We start from the raw sequence: 21,763 nt of genomic DNA on the forward strand, positions 1-21,763 counted from the left end.
TAAGACCGAAAACTAATTTAAAAAATCGGTTTTTATTTTTTTTTTACACGTTCCACCAAATTGAAAATTCTGAAAAAAATATTGAATATAATATGTCATATGACATAACCACTGAATTTTTTAGAAATGGCCAATGTTTTAGATCAAAAGAAAATAAAATTTAAAAAATTCTAGATTTTTTTAAAATTGAATTTTCAGTAAAAAACGACAAAAAAATTAGAACTTGTGTACGTGAATATCCTTTATAATCATAAATTTTTTTGTAAAAGTTAATTTAGATTTAGTCGAGAAAACAAATATGAAAAGTCACATTTTTTGCGATTCTCGAAATTGTGGAGGTCTTTTGAAATAAACTAGGCAAAAAAATTTTTTTTATCTAGATGGATATTTTGCCCTATATAACAATTGTTTACGCGCAGGACCCAAAATAACTCTTCTTATTACGTTATATCCTTTGTTTTAGGAATTTAAAATATTCTTATATAATAAATTTTAATGAAATTAAAGTACTCTTTTATAACCTTATAGACACATTTTGTCTGATATGTCCTACTGCTCAAAAGATTATGATTTAAATATTTTTAATATTGTAGCTTACATTTATACATAAATATATTACAAAGCTTAAATAACAACATATAATTTTGCCAAGTGCTTTGAGTGATCTTTATTGCAAAACCTAATGCCTGCTGTTATATTCATTTTGCACATATTGCAAGTTATAATAGGCACAGTCAATACAAATTGGCTGTAATAATTTCAAGGACAAAGTAATCTATGCAGCATAGACACATTGCTCGCACAAACGGAAAAATGTACAGAAATCTAAACAAGTATTAAATCATTATTATAGTTGATGTTTGCCGTTATTACACTCATTTCAGCAAACCTACTTGGTAAATATGCGATAATATAAAAAATAAAAAGCAACGTCTTAAAAGAACTAAAATAATAATAATATAACTAGGATAATAATAATTAAAATAATAAAAAATTATATAAATATCAAAATTACGAAAACATGCTGAAGCGGAAAATAAAATACATAATATTCACCTGGCCAATATATTGAAACGCATTTCATGTTGTCGATTTCGACATCGTACATGCCACCTCTGACTACAATTTTCTCAGCAGGTGGCAAACCGTTTGTCATACTCTCGCTAATTAAGTTCTGGCGCTCCTGATAAATTTTCTCAATCCTTAAGCTGTCATATCCGCAAAACTCATTCCACCTTTTGTCAACGCTGTCTTTGTAAAACCACCGTATTTCCTCAGGAGTCAAAGGTTCGGCGTAAATCACTTCACTCACAGTATCAGTTTCAATATTGTCCTTTGGACTTTCTTCTATTATCGCTTGGTCATCACCTTTGCATAGAACAAAAATCAAATTATTATACACCTTGTATGTCTTTAATAACTAACGATAATATTAACAAATGATGAATTATATCCTCTGATTCTTATCGTGCGTGATTCTTTGTACAAAGAGAGTGCAAAGTATAAATAAACATTAAATTAGAGTAATAAACATTGATCTAGCAAACTTGAATGCTAGACGTTATGCGTTGAAATCATTAAATGTTTTAAATTATTGAAATATTCTTTAAAAAAAGCATTAACAAATAAATAAAAACAATCTTTTATTTTCAAATATTAGTTGAGTGCAAAAGTCTTGGCCCTTTTTAAAGAGATAATGTCACTCTTATTATACTATGTCAACACTGATAGATATTGTGAATTATTTATTTTGTTGGAAACAAAATATCAAGAACTGTCTATAAAAAGAATTTGTGCCATGAAGAGTGTGCCTAGTAAGCATGCAAAGCAGGCAGGTGGCCAAAGCAAGAAATGGTTGAAGCCAAGATTCAGTAAGTTATACTTGAACATATAAATGCGATAAAATGTAATCACAATTTTTATTATGGTCCCCGTTAGGCATACGTAAACAAACAGATTATTCGGAGAGTCTGCTATCAATTTTTATTGCTAAAAAGGCAACAAATTTTATACAAACTCTGCAATATCTGCGGTGTCAGCAAACTGCTGTCAGAAATAGCTCAGAAACAGTTGCCGTTTAAATCCAGCAGAAATTGAGCAAATAGTGTTGACAGGACTGTTGTCAGATTGGCCACAGAAATCAAGCATAACCTACGCAACACAATCTGACAACAGACTGGCAGCAGAAATCGCGTGCTGATAAGACCTAACGTCAGATTAGCAGTAAAAAACGAACAGGATCTACGCGACAATCTGACAGCACCACGCGAACACGCCATGCTGCCAGCACCTAATGTCAGATTGGCGACAAAATTAGACAGAATGTGCAAGACCTGCACAACACAATCTGACGGCAGATTGTTAGCACCCCAAATCGAGCATCCCGTGCTAACAGGATCTGACGTCACACTGGCAGCGGAAATCAAGCAAAACGTGCTGTTTTGCATATTTTTAAATTGTAACGCCACTCTTCATGAATTTATTAAGGGCCTATTTAGACAAACTTGCATAATTGCATGCATAAATAACATATGCATAAAGAAATTGCTTAATCCGTTTTCTTATGCATTTAACTAATTATTGGACCAATCAATTTCTTTATGCATATGTTCTCTCTGTTTCTGTTTATATTCTATACGCCGCAATTTCTATCTGCACCTGTCCGCAATTACGTACAAGAATCCTATCCGTATCTATTCGCATTGTGTTCGTTGAGATTTCTATCTGCCCGCATAAATAAATAATTAAAACCCGTTCCTGGCCATGGTCTGACTAACCAAAATAGTAAAAAAAATTAGAATTGGAAATAGGACCAAAGCATAAAAAAACATTACTGATGTAAAAAAGAACTTTTCAAAACTCAATTTTGCAACCAATTGGTATAAACAAATTATTAAAAATTTACTTTAAAGAGAACTGATTGCGCCAATCGATTTTACGAGAAAAATTACTAAAGAAACGTTGCAAAAATAAATTTTGTAACTAATTTGTTTATAACAATTAAGAAAATGTTAAATATGTTTCTTAAGCCATTTTTTTCGTAGAATCGATTGGAGTAATTAGTTTTCCTCTACAATCAATTTTTAGTAATTTGTTTATAACATATAGTTGCAAAATTGATTTTTGCAAGTATGCTTTGTACGGCAATAATATTTTTTCATGCTCCGGTACTATTTCCAATTGTTGTTTTTTTTTACTATATTGGTTTAGGCAGGAACAGGTTTTAATTTATAGTTTAAATAGTGTGTGTGTGTGTGTGTGTGTGTGTGTGTGTTTTAAAAATATTTAAAGATAAATAATCAAAGGGCTAGTGATAATGTTCGCGCGATACTCAACACCTAAGTTTCTTTCTGTTCAAATCAGCTTTACTTCAAATATAACTTTTTATTAACGATATCACAAGTATACGATTAGCTTAGTGTTAGCATATTAGGTTATTGTCCCGAAATCTTACAATTAGATTCAAATCCCGCCGGCTCCGATACGTTTTTAAAAATTGTAAAATAATGCGTAATCGTAATTAATAAAATAGAATATATCCGAATTAGATTAACCTTAATAAAAATTAAGAATTAAATCTGCAAGAAAACTTGAAAAGAAATTTTTTTATAATAAAAATTTTTGAATAAAAATGCTTGATTTCTGCTACCAGTGCGTTGTTAGATCTTGACAGCACGGGGTGCTCGATTTGTGCTACCAGTCTGCCGTCAAATTGTGAATGTCATGTTTAAATTCTGCCACTTATCGGGCATCATGTGCTAGCAGCACGGTGTGCTCACCTGGTGCTGTCATTTTACTGAAATAGAATATCGACAGGTTCTGTCAACAGAACGTAAGCAGAATTTGAGATCAGTTGAGTTCAGTCTGCCAAAACATCTTGATTAAATCTGCCGCCAGCCTGCCGACAGTGCTAACATTTTGTTGACTGGGTTTATAAAAAAAATCAAATGTTTTTTAAGAAAAAATAGCAAAGTCTTATTTTCATTCGGAAAAATAATTTTACCACAACTGTAATATAACTGTTTCTGAAACAAAAAAATATACTCTAGTGCCATAAAGACTCATTGTTAAAATTAGAGCACTAAAGATATAAATATTTCTACGGTCCGCCATTTTTAGTCCTTTCCCCTTCGCCTCCACACTCTATACCTTCTCACTGCCTCGTGATGACGGCAAAGAGTAAAGAGGCGGCGGGGGAGAGGGAAGACTAAAAATAGCGGACCATAGAAATACTCATATCTTTATTGTCTTATTAAAACTCAAGCGGCAATAGTCATTAACAAAAATTGATTTATACACACGGCGGGACGTATAGCGGCTGTGCACGCGCTTGCTTGTTTTGCCGTAAGTTGTGACGGTTGGTGACCAAGCCGCAACATTATATACGTACATATAATTAATGAATATTGTAAAATACCTAATTAATAATGTAATATATATAATCATATTTTTTAATAAAAAAAAAGTAAAATCTAAAGAAAAATTTGTTGAAAATTTAATATTTTAATGAACTTGAAAAACCTTTTACTGTGGTGTATAATAATCTAATTAATATAAATAAATAAATTATTTTACAAAATAATGTACCGAGCAGTAAATATTTAACGACGTAAAAATGTATTTTTTTTTCAAAAACTTCTAAATATACCTTAAAATATTTATTGACAGTAAATTAAAAATGTATTGACAAAACTTTTTGTAAACATTTTCTTTAAAAAAATTTTTTATGATAAAAATTTTTAAAAATTAAAATCAATTTTTGTAATCCTGTAAAAATTATAAATGACAATAAGACAAATACAAAGGTTTTTCTGTAATTTTTTAATAAAATCATTATTGATCGAGTTGTAAAGCAATAATTAAATTGATAGATTACATAGAAGAGCGTACATTAGTTTATATATACAGTTTAGGGATAAACTAGTAAAAGTAAATTCCTAAACTAATAATAAAATTAATATTTTTTCTTAACTTTTACTTTCATTCCATGGAAGAGCAAAGACATTATTATTTTATTTGTGAGTTGATTTCTTCTATAGGATACCGAAATTACCAAGAATATTAGAGATACTGAAAATATCGAATTAATCAAAGAGATAGTGACGTTGCAATAATAAGACATAATAGAAACGTCATTTGACATTACCTTGTTCTTTGGGATTAAATATTGCAACAATATATTGCAATGATATCATTGGAATATTTTAATGTTGTTATCACTGTGTAATATCACAGTAATATTTCTGTGATATTCTTGTGATATCACTAGAATACTTCAGTGTCATTATCACTGTATAATATCACAGTAATATTTCTGTAATATTTTACAGAATATGTAATATTTTACAGTAATATGTAATATTTCTGTGATATTGCAATATTTCTGTGATATCACAGAAATATTACGTGCTATGTGGAAAATAATGAATATAGCTATTTTACTAACATTTGTTTACTATTTACGCAGTAATAATATCAGGTACAAACTGCATGTCAAAACAATTATAAATTATAATTAATACTAAAACTAATTGTTATGAACCAACTGAAATAAATTATAATTAAATTATAGTAATTTTAAAGCATTTTTTTCTTTCATGAATAAAAACGACACTATATTAACACTATAATAGCAGTATACAATTCAGTGTTTTCCAACTTTTATGTCACTTTATAGATAAAAGATTTTTACATTTATATCACTGGAACGGATGCCGTTTCTCTAGCGAACATTTTTAACCTCATTTTCTACGCGATGATGATGTTGAAGCTAGCAGCGGATTCGCAGCAGCAGATTCGTCAAAGCAGGGATTCTCATTCAAAATAAAATACATAAGAAACTTTGACATATAAAGGCAAACTAGCAAGTAACTGCACAAAATACACTTATACGCTTCTAAATACATCAGACTATCCAGAACAATTAACAAAAATGCGCAGGTCTACTAAATTGTTTAAATTATATAACGAGTTATTGCAGAAACAAGGGAAGGAAGCCTCGGTCGGGGCTGCAAATTTTTTTAGAACATCTTTATAGCCTTCTAAATCAATCCCGACTAGTAAGAAAAATTAAAAAAAATGCGCACGCCTACGAAAAATTATTTAAACAATATAAAATTTATTGCAAAAACAGGAAAACGAAGTCTCGGTCGGGGCTGCAAATTTTTTTAGAACATTATTGTAGGCTTCTAAATCAATCCCGACTAGCAAGAAAAATTAAAAAAAATGCGCACGCCTACGAAAAATTATTTAAACAATATAAAGTTTATTGCAAAAACAGGAAAACGAAGTCGCGATCGGGGCTGCAAATTTTTTTAGAACATCATTGTAGGCTTCTAAATAAATCCCGACTAGCAAGAAAAATTAAAAAAAATGCGCACGCCTACGAAAACTTATTTAAACAATATAAAGTTTATTGCAAAAACAGGAAAACGAAGTCGCGGTCGGGGCTGCAAATTTTTTTAGAACATCATTGTAGGCTTCTAAATAAATCCCGACTAGCAAGAAAAATTAAAAAAAATGCGCACGCCTACGAAAAATTATTTAAACAATATAAAGTTTATTGCAAAAACAGGAAAACGAAGTCGCGGTCGGGGCTGCAAATTTTTTTAGAACATGATTGTAGGCTTCTAAATAAATCCCGATTAGCAAGAAAAATTAAAAAAAATGCGCACGCCTACGAAAAATTATTTAAACAATATAAAGTTTATTGCAAAAACAGGAAAACGAAGTCGCGGTCGGGGCTGCAAATTTTTTTAGAACATCATTGTAGGCTTCTAAATAAATCCCGACTAGCAAGAAAAATTAAAAAAAATGCGCACGCCTACGAAAAATTATTTAAACAATATAAAGTTTATTGCAAAAACAGGAAAACGAAGTCGCGGTCGGGGCTGCAAATTTTTTTAGAACATCATTGTAGGCTTCTAAATAAATCCCGACTAGCAAGAAAAATTAAAAAAAATGCGCACGGCTACTAAATTGTTTTAATTATATAACGAGTTATTGCAGAAACAAGGGCATGGTCGGCGCTGGAAATTTATTAGCAATCATATTAAGGTTGGTTGCTTGCGCCGTATAGGAATATAATATTGTCATTATAGAAAAGAAATAGTATGATTTCCCAATTTTCTACTTTGATGTAAATTATAGATCAGAAATATAATTTGACTGCTAAACATACATATTGTTCTCTCTCTTTGCGCTACCCAAGACCAACCAACGAGGGGGTGGCGAGAATATGGTCTCTTTTTTTGTTATGTTCTTACTGTTTGTGAATGTTAAAATTTTTTTGACTTTTTTATATTAAAATTTATTTGCGTTTTTGGTATTAGAATTTTTTTTATTTTTTAGTTTTTGCAATAAATTTTATATTGTTTAAATAATTTTTCATTGCCGTGCGCATTTTTTTTCATTTTTCTTACTAGTCGGGATTGATTTAGAAGCCTTCAATAATGTTCTAAAAAAATTTGCAGCCCCAACCTAGACTTCGTTTTCCTGTTTTTGCAATAAATTTTATATTGTTTAAATAATTTTTTGTAGCCGTGCGCATTTTTTTTAATTTTTCTTACTAGTGGGGATTGATTTAGAAGGCTATAAAGATGTTCTAAAAAAATTTTCAGCCTCGACCGCGACTTCGTTTTCCTGTTTTTGCAATAAACTTTATATTGTTTAAATAATTTTTCGTAGGCGTGCGCATTTTTTTAAATTTTTCTTGCTAGTCGGGATTGATTTAGAAGCCTACAATAATGTTCTAAAAAAATTTGCAGCCCCGACCGCGACTTCGTTTTCCTGTTTTTGCAATAAACTTTATATTGTTTAAATAATTTTTCGTAGGCGTGCGCATTTTTTTTAATTTTTCTTGCTAGTCGGGATTGATTTAGAAGCCTACAATAATGTTCTAAAAAAATTTGCAGCCCCGACCGCGACTTCGTTTTCCTGTTTTTGCAATAAACTTTATATTGTTTAAATAATTTTTCGTAGGCGTGCGCATTTTTTTAAATTTTTCTTTCTAGTCGGGATTGATTTAGAAGCCTACAATAATGTTCTAAAAAAATTTGCAGTCCCGACCGCGACTTCGTTTTCCTGTTTTTGCAATAAACTTTATATTGTTTAAATAATTTTTCGTAGGCGTGCGCATTTTTTTTAATTTTTCTTGCTAGTCGGGATTTATTTAGAAGCCTACAATGATGTTCTAAAAAAATTTGCAGCCCCGACCGCGACTTCGTTTTCCTGTTTTTGCAATAAACTTTATATTGTTTAAATAATTTTTCGTAGGCGTGCGCATTTTTTTTAATTTTTCTTGCTAGTCGGGATTGATTTAGAAGCCTACAATAATGTTCTAAAAAAATTTACAGCCCCGACCGCGACTTCGTTTTCCTGTTTTTGCAATAAACTTTATATTGTTTAAATAATTTTTCGTAGGCGTGCGCATTTTTTTTAATTTTTCTTGCTAGTCGGGATTGATTTAGAAGCCTACAATAATGTTCTAAAAAAATTTGCAGCCCCGACCGCGACTTCGTTTTCCTGTTTTTGCAATAAACTTTATATTGTTTAAATAATTTTTCGTAGGCGTGCGCATTTTTTTTAATTTTTCTTGCTAGTCGGGATTGATTTAGAAGCCTACAATAATGTTCTAAAAAAATTTGCAGCCCCGACCGCGACTTCGTTTTCCTGTTTTTGCAATAAACTTTATATTGTTTAAATAATTTTTCGTAGGCGTGCGCATTTTTTTTAATTTTTCTTGCTAGTCGGGATTGATTTAGAAGCCTACAATAATGTTCTAAAAAAATTTGCAGCCCCGACCGCGACTTCGTTTTCCTGTTTTTGCAATAAACTTTATATTGTTTAAATAATTTTTCGTAGGCGTGCGCATTTTTTTTAATTTTTCTTGCTAGTCGGGATTTATTTAGAAGCCTACAATGATGTTCTAAAAAAATTTGCAGCCCCGACCGAGGCTTCCTTCCCTTGTTTCTGCAATAACTCGTTATATAATTTAAACAATTTAGTAGACCTGCGCATTTTTGTTAATTGTTCTGGATAGTCTGATCTATTTAGAAGCGTATAAGTGTATGTTGTGCAGTTACTTGTTGTGCTAGTTTGCCTTTATATGTCAAAGTTTCTTATGTATTTTATTTTGAATGAGAATCCCTGCTTTGACGAATCTGCTGCTGCGAATCCGCTGCTAGCTTCAACATCATTACGCGATGTTGAAAACGATGTCAAATATGATCTAAATGTATAATCCATGGGTAAATGATATCAAATAATCGATATTTACCCGTGATAACATTGTATCACACAGTGTTTATGATTATAATATTTCATTACATACTTGTTTTCCCTTATCAACGCACAAAATAGGCCAGAGAGGTATGCTGGGTTCAGAAATACACTGCACTGATACACACTAAGGCTGAGATCAACTGGACACTACAAATGCTTCGAAGCATTTGATTATCCAATCAGAACAAAGAATTTTACAAATTGACCAATTAAAGGATGTTAACTTGACCGCACTCTGATACACACCGACTACCGAGTACCTTAATTAATTAATTAATTATAATTGCCTTAATTAATGGCGGGAAGTATCGGCAGAGAGGAACCTCTCTGGTATCGGAACCGACTGAAAATGGCATTGCTATTAGGTTAGGTTAGGTTAATAAAATTTCGCGTATTTCAAATTATATAATATCAAAATGTATGTAATATAACCGTTATTATATAACATGCAATATTGTAATTATATTACTATTCGTCTATTATAACACAATAATAACAGGCATCATAATAGTTTCATAATTTAGTTATATTGCATGTATAAAGTATATTGCATGTATAATTATATAATTATAATATAAATAGAATGTAACATCTGTTATATTACATGGTACTCCTATATTATATAACATACATATTCTGTGTTTACTGGGAATAAACTAGAATCTCCAATTACAAAGAAAGTAATTAAAAAAACCATATAACGCAAAAAATAATGTTAGATATGTAAGTCGATTCCTTTAATTTCTACGGAGGATCTGGGATAATAAATCAGAATACTGCTGTTGATGCTAGTTAACACTAAAATTTATTCAAAGTGAGGTTACGGGTTATTATGTATATACACTCTGTCCATAAAGCTTTTACAATCTTGAGTTACCTGAATCAACAACATGTATACAATCTTCTAATAATTAGTTCTCACCGGTAAATCCAGTGGATCACTTTTATTTACGACAATATCTCAACTATTGAATTTGAGTAGGTCCAAGTCTCGACCACGTTGTCTATCGATTCACCATCGATTCTCTCCCCCCATCTTCAGCGTCAATCTCTACTGCACCGACGGTATCCGGGTTGGGCGGATTTGGGGAGTTAATTTGAACTAGTTCAAACTTACAGATAATAAGCAACAACAGACTGTATTTTGCGCGTCTCTAATGGATAACTAGGCGCAAGCGTGCGCGCGCAGCGACATCGCCTTTGTGCAGCGTCTCTCTTGCTTCTTGTGTGTACTCTCTTTCTCTTGATTGCGCTCTGCGATCCAAATGCATGTGTTCACTGCGGCGTTTATAAGTATATTCTTTTTGCTAATTATTATAACGAGTACAGTCTTGTATCACACACATCCTCATAATAAACCTCAAGCATACTGTGGCTATATAGACATTCTTTTTCGTTGTGCCCGAATCGTATAATAAAGTTCAGATCATCATCACGTCTAAAAAATAACAAAACAGCCGGTTCAGATGAAATAGCAGCAGAGTTGATTACTTGGGGAAAGATTAAGAGTAAGAGAGGAATAGGCTAAAACTGCTGTAGCTCCGAAATATAAGTGCATAGGATTAATTTGCGGAAAACTTGATACGTATGATAAGGAACAAATGGACAAGAAATAAAAAGTGTGATCGTAAATATCCATTAATATATATGTAAGAAGAAAATATTTAAATAATCAGGAAGAAAACTATAATAAAACTAGTAAAGACAGCCAAAATAAATTTCATATTTCTTTTGCCCTTTTCCGAGTGACTAACATGTTTTTATGAGAAACTTTGTACATCTTTTTTATGTAAAATAAAAATAAAAGAGGAAAAAAACTAAAGATAAATATTAAATTGATCAGAAAAGGATAAGTATTATACAAAAATTACATTTCATGTTCTTGTAAACGCGATTTGAACTATAACGTTTTGAATTTTGAGGTTTCAAATTTAAAACAGTAAAGTGAATGAATTTTCCTACGTAATAACAATTTGACCTATCGATCTCGCATAAAGGCGGAAGCATAGACTTACATAACGCATAATGTATAACGTATTAGAGAATTAACAAATTAGAGGGGGAAACGAAATAATGGATTCTGATTGAGTCGCTTATGCGTTATTCAAGAATCTATTTTCTTGGCCTTACAGTATTGACAAGTCCGACTACACTACATTCATTAAATTCATGCATCTCATTGTAAAATCAATAAAATAGATCGATTGATTGATTGCTATCATTAGATGAACACATATTGTATGATAATAATACGATATAGATTCTTTCAGTAATTACCTAAAATCCCCATTTCCAAAATTAATCTCATTCGAAGCATTCATTTTTACACAAAACAAAAAATCTAACAAAAAAAAGTGTCGCTCTTCCCTGCAAAGCGGGACATTATATCTTTCAGATTTCGTTCTCTTGTAGAGAGAGGGAAAACCCTTCGTGTACGCAGTACTATGTAACACAAAGCAAGGTCAATTTCCTTCACATAATTGTTTTAATTGTATTTAATATTGATATAACCAAACTCACACGTAATATTTTTATCGCGATTGACCATGTTCCAAGTGACCATACTATCATTTTGAACTAAAACCTTAATCAATATCAACGCCATTCATTGCGATAAAAAGTTTTGGTTTTTTCGCTCTCCTATAGGAAAGGCAGGAAGTCTCGATGTCTCCAGTACTTTGCAACACGAAGCAAGATTCAAAATGGGTTTATAATTTTCTCACAGTAAAAATAAAAATAATAAACACATTTTGCAGTAAAAAAATTATAAACTCATAAGGTTGTAAAGTACGTGTTGCAAAGTACAGGATAGCCATAAAGGTACGCAAGTTTTAAATTTTGAACTATTTAAAGACCATTTGTAATGAAGTAATGCTGTTGCTATGAAAATCATGTATAACGTATGGGATTTTATTTACATCACTTGATGAGCACATTTTTCAAAATGGGGTCAGCTCGTATTGCTTATACGACATCTGATCCAATAAAGATTGTCCAGCTCGTTTACCAAAATGGTGGTCCCAATCTTAATCCATCTGACTTCTGGTTATAGGATTATTTGAAGAGTAAAGTTTATGAGGCCAACTCATAAACAGTGGAAGAACTTAAATAACTTAAAAAAGTCATCAAACGATTCATTCGTGAAATCCCTGAAGCAATAATGAAGGCCGTTATGTGAAATTTTTTAAAGCGCTTAAAGAATATGTCATCCAAGCTAATGGCGGCCATTTTGAAAATATTTACCATTAAGAATAATAAATCCGATACATTTATTGTTATTTTAAAAAATTTTGAATAAATTATATTGAATAGTTATTTAGTTTAAAGTTATTAAAGTTTCAAAACTTGCGTAGCAAGTTCTGGCACTCTGTACTTTGGACCTGAAGGGTTTCCGCTGTTCCGAAATCTACAGTTTACATGAAATAAGATCAATCTCCATCGCCTAATTATGTTTTAACTATATAGTATTTTATATTGTAATTGTAAATTTTGTGCACTTTAGCAAAAAGTAACTAATACGCATGTACATGTGGCCCCAGAACATACGTATTATATGTCGCTACATTTTATTGTATGACAAATATTTTAACCTGAATAATTTTCAATTTTAATATCTTGCGGGGCAAAACGACATTTTTTTCTATCAGATTTTTTGGTTTTGTGAAACAACTGGTTGAATAAGATTAATTTTATCAATAGTTTTGGATAATTACAGTAAAATTAGTCAACTATTTGTTATCGTTATATAATAGTAATGTGAACTTCTTTGAACGGTTTTTAGTCACTGTATTTAATCGACAAAATGAATGATAATGAGACATTAATGATTAAATTTGTTGAACAGTAAACGAGGTCAAATCGAATAATTTTTAGATCTAATCAATAATAAATTAAATTATATATAAACATATTTTGGACGTCTTTGTCCTTCTTCAGTATGTTACAATTTAAAATGTGTCGCTTATATAAATATAATGATTTAATCTGAAAACACTGAGTACTGACCCGAGAACATAATTAAACAGTTAAAGATAGAAAAACACGCACATAAAAGCAGTGTCTTGATCTTATTAGCAGTCATCTTTTTCTAGTCTATTGTGTCGTCAGATTACGTTATTCTATATGGAAAAACTAATGGAAACTATATATACAGGGTGTCCCAGAGCAATGTATACATATTATTACGATGAGATAGAAGAGATCGAGATAAATCAAAAAGTCTAATAGCATTTTGCGATATTTGCAATAACTTTCGAGTAATAAAATAGTAAAGTCGGCCAAATAAGAGCGCGCGAAGAGACAAGCGGTCGCTCGCCTAAGCCGTAGGAACGCCCACCCCCCGATTGTAGGCGACGTCGCATCGGTAAGTGACACGCAGCAAGGGGAAGGATAGCTTGGCATCGCACCGCTCCTTCATGCTCCCGCACCAAACCGTGGCACGCGTCAACGTTGTATCACTCGCGATCACAATTATTAGGTATTTTGTTCTTTGTAATATTTACCATTTTTTATAGCAAAAAATCAAAAGTTAAATAATGCAACTTCGCGAATATAACATTACATCTCTCTCTCTCTCTCTCTCTCTCTCTCTCTCTCTCTCTCTCTCTCTCTCTCTTTAAAGTACAAGAACACAGTAAATATTATCTCTTTAAACAACAGTTCAAATTAATGCTATTTGAATCTCACCTATTGTGCCCTTCAAGCACGTCGGTAGGTATATTGGGATCGTTTACGGCGCTTTAGAAGTTAGGACTTTTAGGAAGGCCCGCTTGGTAGTTGAAGATAAAACACTTGCTGTTCCAACGTTATTATAAAGACTGGTCTACAATGAGTTGCAAAGCGTAGTTGCAAATTGCGAGTGGCTAGTTGTCAGTCGCAAGTTGTAAGTAATTTCAACGCCTAAGCCACATTTGAATGTCGTGATTGTCGAAAGGTACAAATTGAAAATTTGGGTAAACGAGATATGTGAGCACCAGACGTTCAAGATATCACTACCAAAAATTGTCTTACCACAAATCACGTTTGTAATTCTTGCCGCGCTCCACTACGCTCATTCAATTCACTTTATAGGGTTAAATTGATGCAATCGCCAGTTGCTGTCGCCGAAGTTAAAAGTTGGCCAACTCTCGTTTGGCAACCGTGACATCCTCTTGCCACCGGAAATAGCGCTAGTTGCCATTATTTGCAACTGATGATGGAGCGTTTTCAACTCATCGTAGAACAGCCTTAATGTATACGAGGTGTGATCAAAAAGTAAGGTGACTTTTCATTTTTATAAAAAAATATTCATTTATTCATCCAAAATTATGTTATCCCCTTCAAAATAATCCTCCTCTGATACAATGCATTTGTGCCAGCGCTTTTTCCAGTCGTCAAAACATTTCTGAAATGCACTTTGGGTATTGCCTTGAGCTCCTCCAGCAATGCAGCCTTAATCTCCTCAATCGTCGCAAATCTTCGTCCTTTCATAGGCCTTTTCAATTTTGGGAAGAGGAAAAAGTCGCAGGGGGCCAAGTCTGGTGAATACAGTGACTGAGGCATGATGATAGTATTGTTTTTGGCCAAAAAAGTACTCACTAGTAACGACGAATTTCGCTGACACACGTGTCATACCCAAAACATCCGTTAAAATTGATTGGCATGAGCCAAACGATATGTTAAGATCATCAGCTATTTCTCTAATCGTGATTCGACGATTTTTCAACACAATTTCTTTCACTTCCTGAATATTTTCGTCGGTTTTTAACGTGCTGGGGCGTCCAGAGAGAGGTTCATCGTTAACATTTTCTCGGCCCTCTTGGAATAACTTATACCATTTATAAACATTTTTTTGTTCAAAGTTGACTCACCGTACGCCACTGTCAACATTTCAAGAGTTTTTGAACACTTAATACCATTTTTTACACAAAAATTAATACAAACTCTCTGCTCCATTATTTTTAACAGCAAAAAATCGCCGAGCACGCAAACACGAGTCTAACCTTTATGCCTCTCACATAAAAACAACACATGCTAAATAGTCAAAACTGTGAACATATGATCGTGACAAGTGTACCAACACAAAAAAAAAATTTTGAAATTAGAGTGTACAGAGCGCGCGAAATTCAAAAAGTCACCTTACTTTTTGATCACACCTCGTATTTTTGTCTAATGTTCCCGGTTACACTTGCTCAGTGTTGAGGCTAGTTTTACTCTTTCTTATCGGACGGTCCGGTATATATGTATAAGTCGGCTGTTATCTCCGGATTGTATTACAAGCTCGACGTGTAAGTCACGCACGGCGAGCAACACACCGGACAGCTGTTCGTTAAACTCTTCCGTCGCTTTCCAATTTTGTCGCAATATTTATACAGAAATCTGTTGTTTGATTCGGCAAATCGTGTTCCTGCAGCATGCAGCTCCCACGCTTAGCCGAAATCTGAATACCGGAAAGCGACTCAGCAGTAGCTGGCGCAGTGCGATGGTATTTTGGGCCCGAAAGCCCGACAGATCATCAGCATCTTTCGATTCTTTTGCGTACGCGAAATTCGAATCGGTTGCATAGCAATAGGAATCTTAATTTCCTGTTGCTATGCGCGTTATTAGCGTAGTTGTATTGGGTACAACAATCTTCCCCCGCTGAGAAAGAAAAACGAGGAAAAGGAGTTTTTTGCATGTAATACACCTCTCATTCTAAAGCACAAGAATACAGAAAATATTACAAGTTTTAACAACAGTACGAATTAATCATATTTAAGTCCCATCATTATGTGTAATTTCAAAAATAAGTATTAAGTGATACTTTTTTAATACTTTTAAATACAGAACGATATTCGGAGAAAGTGTGCTGCTGATTGTTTATCACAGTTCTAATAGAATATTTTGCTCTACAATCATCAATTTAAGCACAGTTACAGCAGCAACATATTTTTTAATGTTAGATTTTATATTTGTTTCGGTAAAACTTTACAAAAGGGGACCAGTCTCTGACGACCTTGACCTTGACATATGTTATCAATAGAAAGGTACTGAGTGACATACAAAAGGTTTTAAGTAATGCTCACGTCTTATTAAAAAAATATTATCAGAGAAAGAAAAAATAGTTTTTCTTAATTATTTTAGAAAATATTCATTTTACAAAAAAATGTGTTAAATAAAAAGTAAAGCTCGTGATGAGTTCTACAAATAAGGTTTTTATACATATTTTACCTAACTCCAATATTTTAGGAGTTATAATCAAAAAACCATTTTAAAAAACTGACAAATTCAAATTTTTACATGTCGTACAGAGAACGCGTAGCCCGGGGAGGGGTTCCACTCCTTCCCCTGCACCCCCTCCCCGTATTTTTTCTAACCTAACCCACCCCTCAGTGAGTCCACTAATAACGTGGTGGATGCGGGAAAGGATGGGCCATAATTTCAATTCAAATATCGCAACATGGACAATTAGATAACCTTGACCAAATTACAACTAAAATAGGATTAGAATTAGGTTAGGTTTGAAAAAATACGGGGAAGAAAGGCGGGAGAGGGGCGGAACGATGCGGTGTCAAGTTATCCTTCCCCTCGCCGCGCGCCACTTACCATCGCGGCGTCGCCTACAGTCGGGCCGCGGTGGTCCTACGGCTCAGGCGAGCGACCGCTTGTCTCTTCGCGCGCTCTTATTTGGCCAACTTTAATATTTTATTACTCAAAAGTTATTGCAAATATCACAAAATGGTATTAGATTTTTTGATTTATCTCGATCTCTTCTACTTCATCGTGATAATATGTATACATTGTTATGGGACACCCTGTATGTTTGTATACAAGGTGTCAGGTAAATACCGCTCCTGGTTTCGTGGATTTATAGATCAAGTGAAACTGAGCAGAAAAGTCCTTTACCATTTTTTAATACTCGCCATAGTTAACAAAATAAAAACCGCCCAACGGTCGCCGAGACGTAAGCAGCCGAGGCAGCCTTCTCCCTCCTTGCCGCGCCGCTCGCGGGCCGTAGCTACTGCTGCTTTTCCCTTCTCACCGCGTTGCGCCGCCAGCCACGGCTGTCTATGTCTCGGCGATCGACGGGCGGTCCTTGCGCGCGGTGATACGCGTTTATTCGCAAACTTTATTAATTTTCATCTCGTTAACTATGGCGAGTATTAAAAAATGGTAAAGGACTTTTCTGCTCACAAGGGGAGACTACAACGTGATACCAATCAATTTTGTCGAAACTCCGTGTATCGATAGAGTATCATGTCAAGTGTTTCAGGGTAAACGGATAAGACGCACTTCTCAAGCGTTCGCGAGAATATCGAGATTAAAGAACCCCAAGCGCTATATTAACACATGGTGTAGAGCATAAAATCGAAGAGCGCGTAGCTCAGCGGTTAAGTACTAGACTCGTAACGGCAACGTTGCTGGTTCGAGTCTCGATATTTTTTTTTTTTTTTTTTACAAGGAAATGTAATTATTAACATATTATTAATATATTATTATTAATACATACACAGAAAATAAATGTAAATACATTTTATTCATTCATTGCATATTAAAAAAGCACATTTTTCTACATATTACGAAGGAAAAAATTAAATAAATGTAAATGTAAAATAATAGTAAATGGTCAGTGCTATGCAAATAAATAATCATAAAAAATTAATGTGAAACATATTTTATTCATCGGTGGAAGTAGATGGAACAGTACATGTTGAAGGATGATATTTATCATAAAAACAAACGAAACAATAATTCGCACGACAATGTGCGCATCGTATAAAAGCTACATTTTTACAATTGCATGACTTTTTTAAAATGTCTAACGGAAAACATACTTCGTTGACATTCATGAAAACTTCTCTCTCATCTGTTAATTTTGATGCAAACCATGCATATCGTAACATGTTTTCAAAAATGGGAGCAGACAGTTGGTGATGTACAATTGCATGAATTTTGATGCAATCTTCACGAGACGCTATTTCACGTTTTTGTTCTATTAAAAATGAACAATTTCACATGAACGGTTCACATTTACTTGTATATAGCACTAATTTATCCGTTGTTTAAAAACAATCAATAATTACATTTATTTAATTTTTTCCTTCGTAATATGTAGAAAAATGTGCTTTTTTAATATGCAATGAATGAATAAAATGTATTTACATTTATTTTCTGTGTATGTATTAATAATAATATATTAATAATATGTTAATAATTACATTTCCTTGTAAAAAAAAAATAAAAAAAAAATATCGAGACTCGAACCAGCAACGTTGCCGTTACGAGTCTAGTACTTAACCGCTGAGCTACGCGCTCTTCGATTTTATGCTCTATACCATGTGTTAATATAGCGCTTGGGGTTCTTTAATCTCGATATTCTCGCGAACGCTTGAGATGTGCGTCTTATCCGTTTACCCTGAAACACTTGACATGATACTCTATCGATACACGGAGTTTCGACAAAATCGATTGGTATCACGTTGTAGTCTCCCCTTGTCAGTTCTACTTGATCAATTCACAAAACCAGGGGCAGTATTTACCTGATACCCTGTATATTGTTACGCCCGGTATTGGAGGTCCAGCGCGTGAACAAAGCTGCGTTGTTTGACGATCAGAGATCGTTGTGTTTGTGTTCGTTTGTTCTGGATCTAGTTTTGATCTTGTGACACGTTTCAAATTAAAAAAGAATTCTTTTATAAAATCTTTATCTCCGATCGTCAATACCGGGCGTAACTATATATATATATTTAGCGATATGATGAACACTATAGAGAAATCAAAAGTATAACTTACAATGCAGTGAAATTATAAGGATGTTAAGCAGAGTCGAGAAAGCGCGATAACATTGTGTATGATCTTAACACATCGGCAGCTCGATTTTGACTACATGTTTGTTTCATATATATATAATAGGCTTAAAGGCAAGGAAACACATACTTATATACAAACACAGTCTCTATATTTAAACAGGTTCGTTATTTTGACAAATCTAAAATATTAAAGTAAATTTCGTTTAAAAAATCCGTGTCTTTTTTTAGATTAATGCCATATCTTTGCTCTTTGATATGGATCACCTCTGACACTAATCTTTTTTGATAATTGGCTTCTCTGTCCAATATCTCTACTTTTTCCCAATTGAAAGAGTGATTGTGTTCTATTATATCCTCTGTTATAACTATGTGTCTAGAAGGATCTAATTTTATGTTATTTTTGCGTTCCGTTGTTCTAATACATAATTTTCTTTTTGACTGTACGACATAGGACGAATCACAATTATTGCAATTTATTTTGTAAACCACGTTATTATTATGAAACAGCGAGATTTTATCTTTTTGTGGTTTCACAATTTTGCTGAGTTTATTCAAACAGCAGTAACCTATATTAGCATTCTGTTTTTTTTATTTTGAAAAAAATTGTGTCTGTAACGTCGTTTATGTATGGCATAATAATAAAATTATTATTTTTTGATTTTTTATTTAAAGTGTTCAAGGCTTGATTAATGTCAACTCAACAATTCATTGTTTCATATATAAGCAACAATATAAAATCTTCTTGGAAGAATTTACGATCTTAAACAGACATAATTTGCTCATATGAAGAAAATTTTTCTCTTCGTGTAAGTGCTGTATTGCCGTGATGACATAATTTTAATTTATTATTAAAAATCGTAATTCTATTTACATTATTTTTCAAACGAATATTCGTATCCGAGTAAATTTCTTTATGCAATTAAAAATTACAACAGCGCGCGACAAACCGCGGTATTCCGTATACCGTATAGGCGCAAGGGACACCATTTCTGCCGGTGCGTGTACATGGGAACCGGCCATCGGTCACCAAACCAGTGACAGCCACGGCTGGCGGCACGGTGAGGTGGGTATGATAGCCATTGCTGCTTCTGCCTTCTCACCGCGCCGCCTGCCGTGGCTGCTACTCGTTTGGTAACCAATGGTCAATTCCCGTGTAAAGTGGGTAGGAAAAGTACGTGCTCATTTGCAAACTTTATTAATTTTTATCTTGATAACTATTGCGAATTTTTAAATTGGTAAAGGACTTTTCTTCTCAGTTTGACCTGCTCTATCAACCCACAAGAGCATAAGTAGGTTTTATCAAACAGCCTGTATATGTGGTGTCAGGAAAAGTTCGCCTGTGATCTCGTGTAAACAATAGTTTTTAAATGTTTTTAAAATGTTTTTTAAATAAAAAAGTTTTAATATTTAATTATTGTATTAATATTGACATCTATTTTCTAGTTGCATTCTTTAAACATATAACAGAAAAGTTATTCCAGATGCTATTCCGCATTTATAAAACTAGTAAAAAATTATAATTTTATACATGTATGTTTGTATAATATGTTTTAATTATAGATACATAATTCATCTTTTCGATAACATATTGACCTAATTTATCAGTAATATACACGTATCAGAACAAAGTGTTTACAGGTCATCACGAGGGATCAGTTTGCAGCAGTCGCAGAGGTTAAGCATCGTTCACCGAGGTTATGACTTAGATGGATAATCGCTTGAAAATTTCAAAAAAAGAATTTCTGAGATTTTTTTAATGCAAAAAATGTTTTTTAAATGTTGTTTTGCTCACATAGATTCACCTTGAATGATCTACGTAAAAAAAAATGGGTCCCACGTACCTGTTCTCATCGGGTTACTTCGGTGTTGAATCAACGTCAAAACGACAGTTAAATAGTCTTTGATATTTTATACGCTTTCAATGTCAAATCGACCAAAATTTCGACATTTGCTTTTCAACGTTGATTCAACGCCGTATCAACTAGACATTTTTGATTGCGATGCACATATTAGAATTAGAATCATAATTTGTTCTAATTTAAAATATCTAATATTCCATTGTGCGCACTTCATTAACAGTCTTCATCAGATGACTCTATTTTAATATTTTTAATGATAATTTACTAATATTATTAAGTTACTTCTTGAAACTTTTTTTCAAAAAAGATCCATTTGATCCAGACTGGATATTACATAATCCCCAGGTAAGGAAAAGGTCACAATGTGTTTCATTTGCTGTTAATTTGATTGCAGAGATGTATTGCAAGAAATTTCAGCATATATGGATGATTTGATTTACGTTACAGCGATTTAAAAGACTTTGAACTTTTAACTTGATTTTTTCCAAAAATACGGTCTTTACAACTTCAATGTTCAAATTTATTTTTTACGATCAATTTTGAGGTTGGGAGGTTTGGTAACGTTTTAAATGATTTCTTGTATAATTCTTGTATATTCTTGTACAATATGTAATATGTATTTTATGTGTTAGACACACGAAAATTTAGTACACACATTCTAGAATACAGTTTTTTGATATCATACTTCATCTAAAAAAATAAAATAAAATTTTGTGTTACATTTTAACAAAATAAAATAACTTTTAGCATTATGTATAACAAAAATAAACATTTACATTTTCATTAGGCAGAATTATCAGGTGCATGCATATCATTGTTATAGTATCACTTTCAATTTAAGCCTTCTGAAGAAAA

General features: G+C 32.8%; 1 protein-coding gene across 5 annotated transcripts in view; it reads right to left on the reverse strand.

The window, feature by feature from the left end:
* The window catches only part of LOC105201122 (phospholipase DDHD1), a 164,789-nt gene that overhangs the window by 126,136 nt on the left and 16,890 nt on the right, over positions 1–21,763 (reverse strand). For 4 of the 5 annotated variants that reach the window (XR_005574190.1, XM_039446095.1, XM_039446094.1 and 1 more), the window contains exon 2: positions 1,057–1,368. The exons of the other annotated variant lie outside the window; for it this stretch is intronic. Coding sequence is in view for 3 of the 4 variants with exons in the window: in XM_039446095.1 (XP_039302029.1) it covers positions 1,057–1,368 (312 nt within the window). In the remaining variant the exon portion in view is untranslated. The remainder of the gene's footprint in view (positions 1–1,056; positions 1,369–21,763) is intronic. 5 annotated transcript variants of the gene reach the window in all.

The sequence above is a fragment of the Solenopsis invicta genome, chromosome 2, assembly GCF_016802725.1.
Source record: "Solenopsis invicta isolate M01_SB chromosome 2, UNIL_Sinv_3.0, whole genome shotgun sequence".
Classification (NCBI taxonomy): domain Eukaryota; kingdom Metazoa; phylum Arthropoda; class Insecta; order Hymenoptera; family Formicidae; genus Solenopsis; species Solenopsis invicta.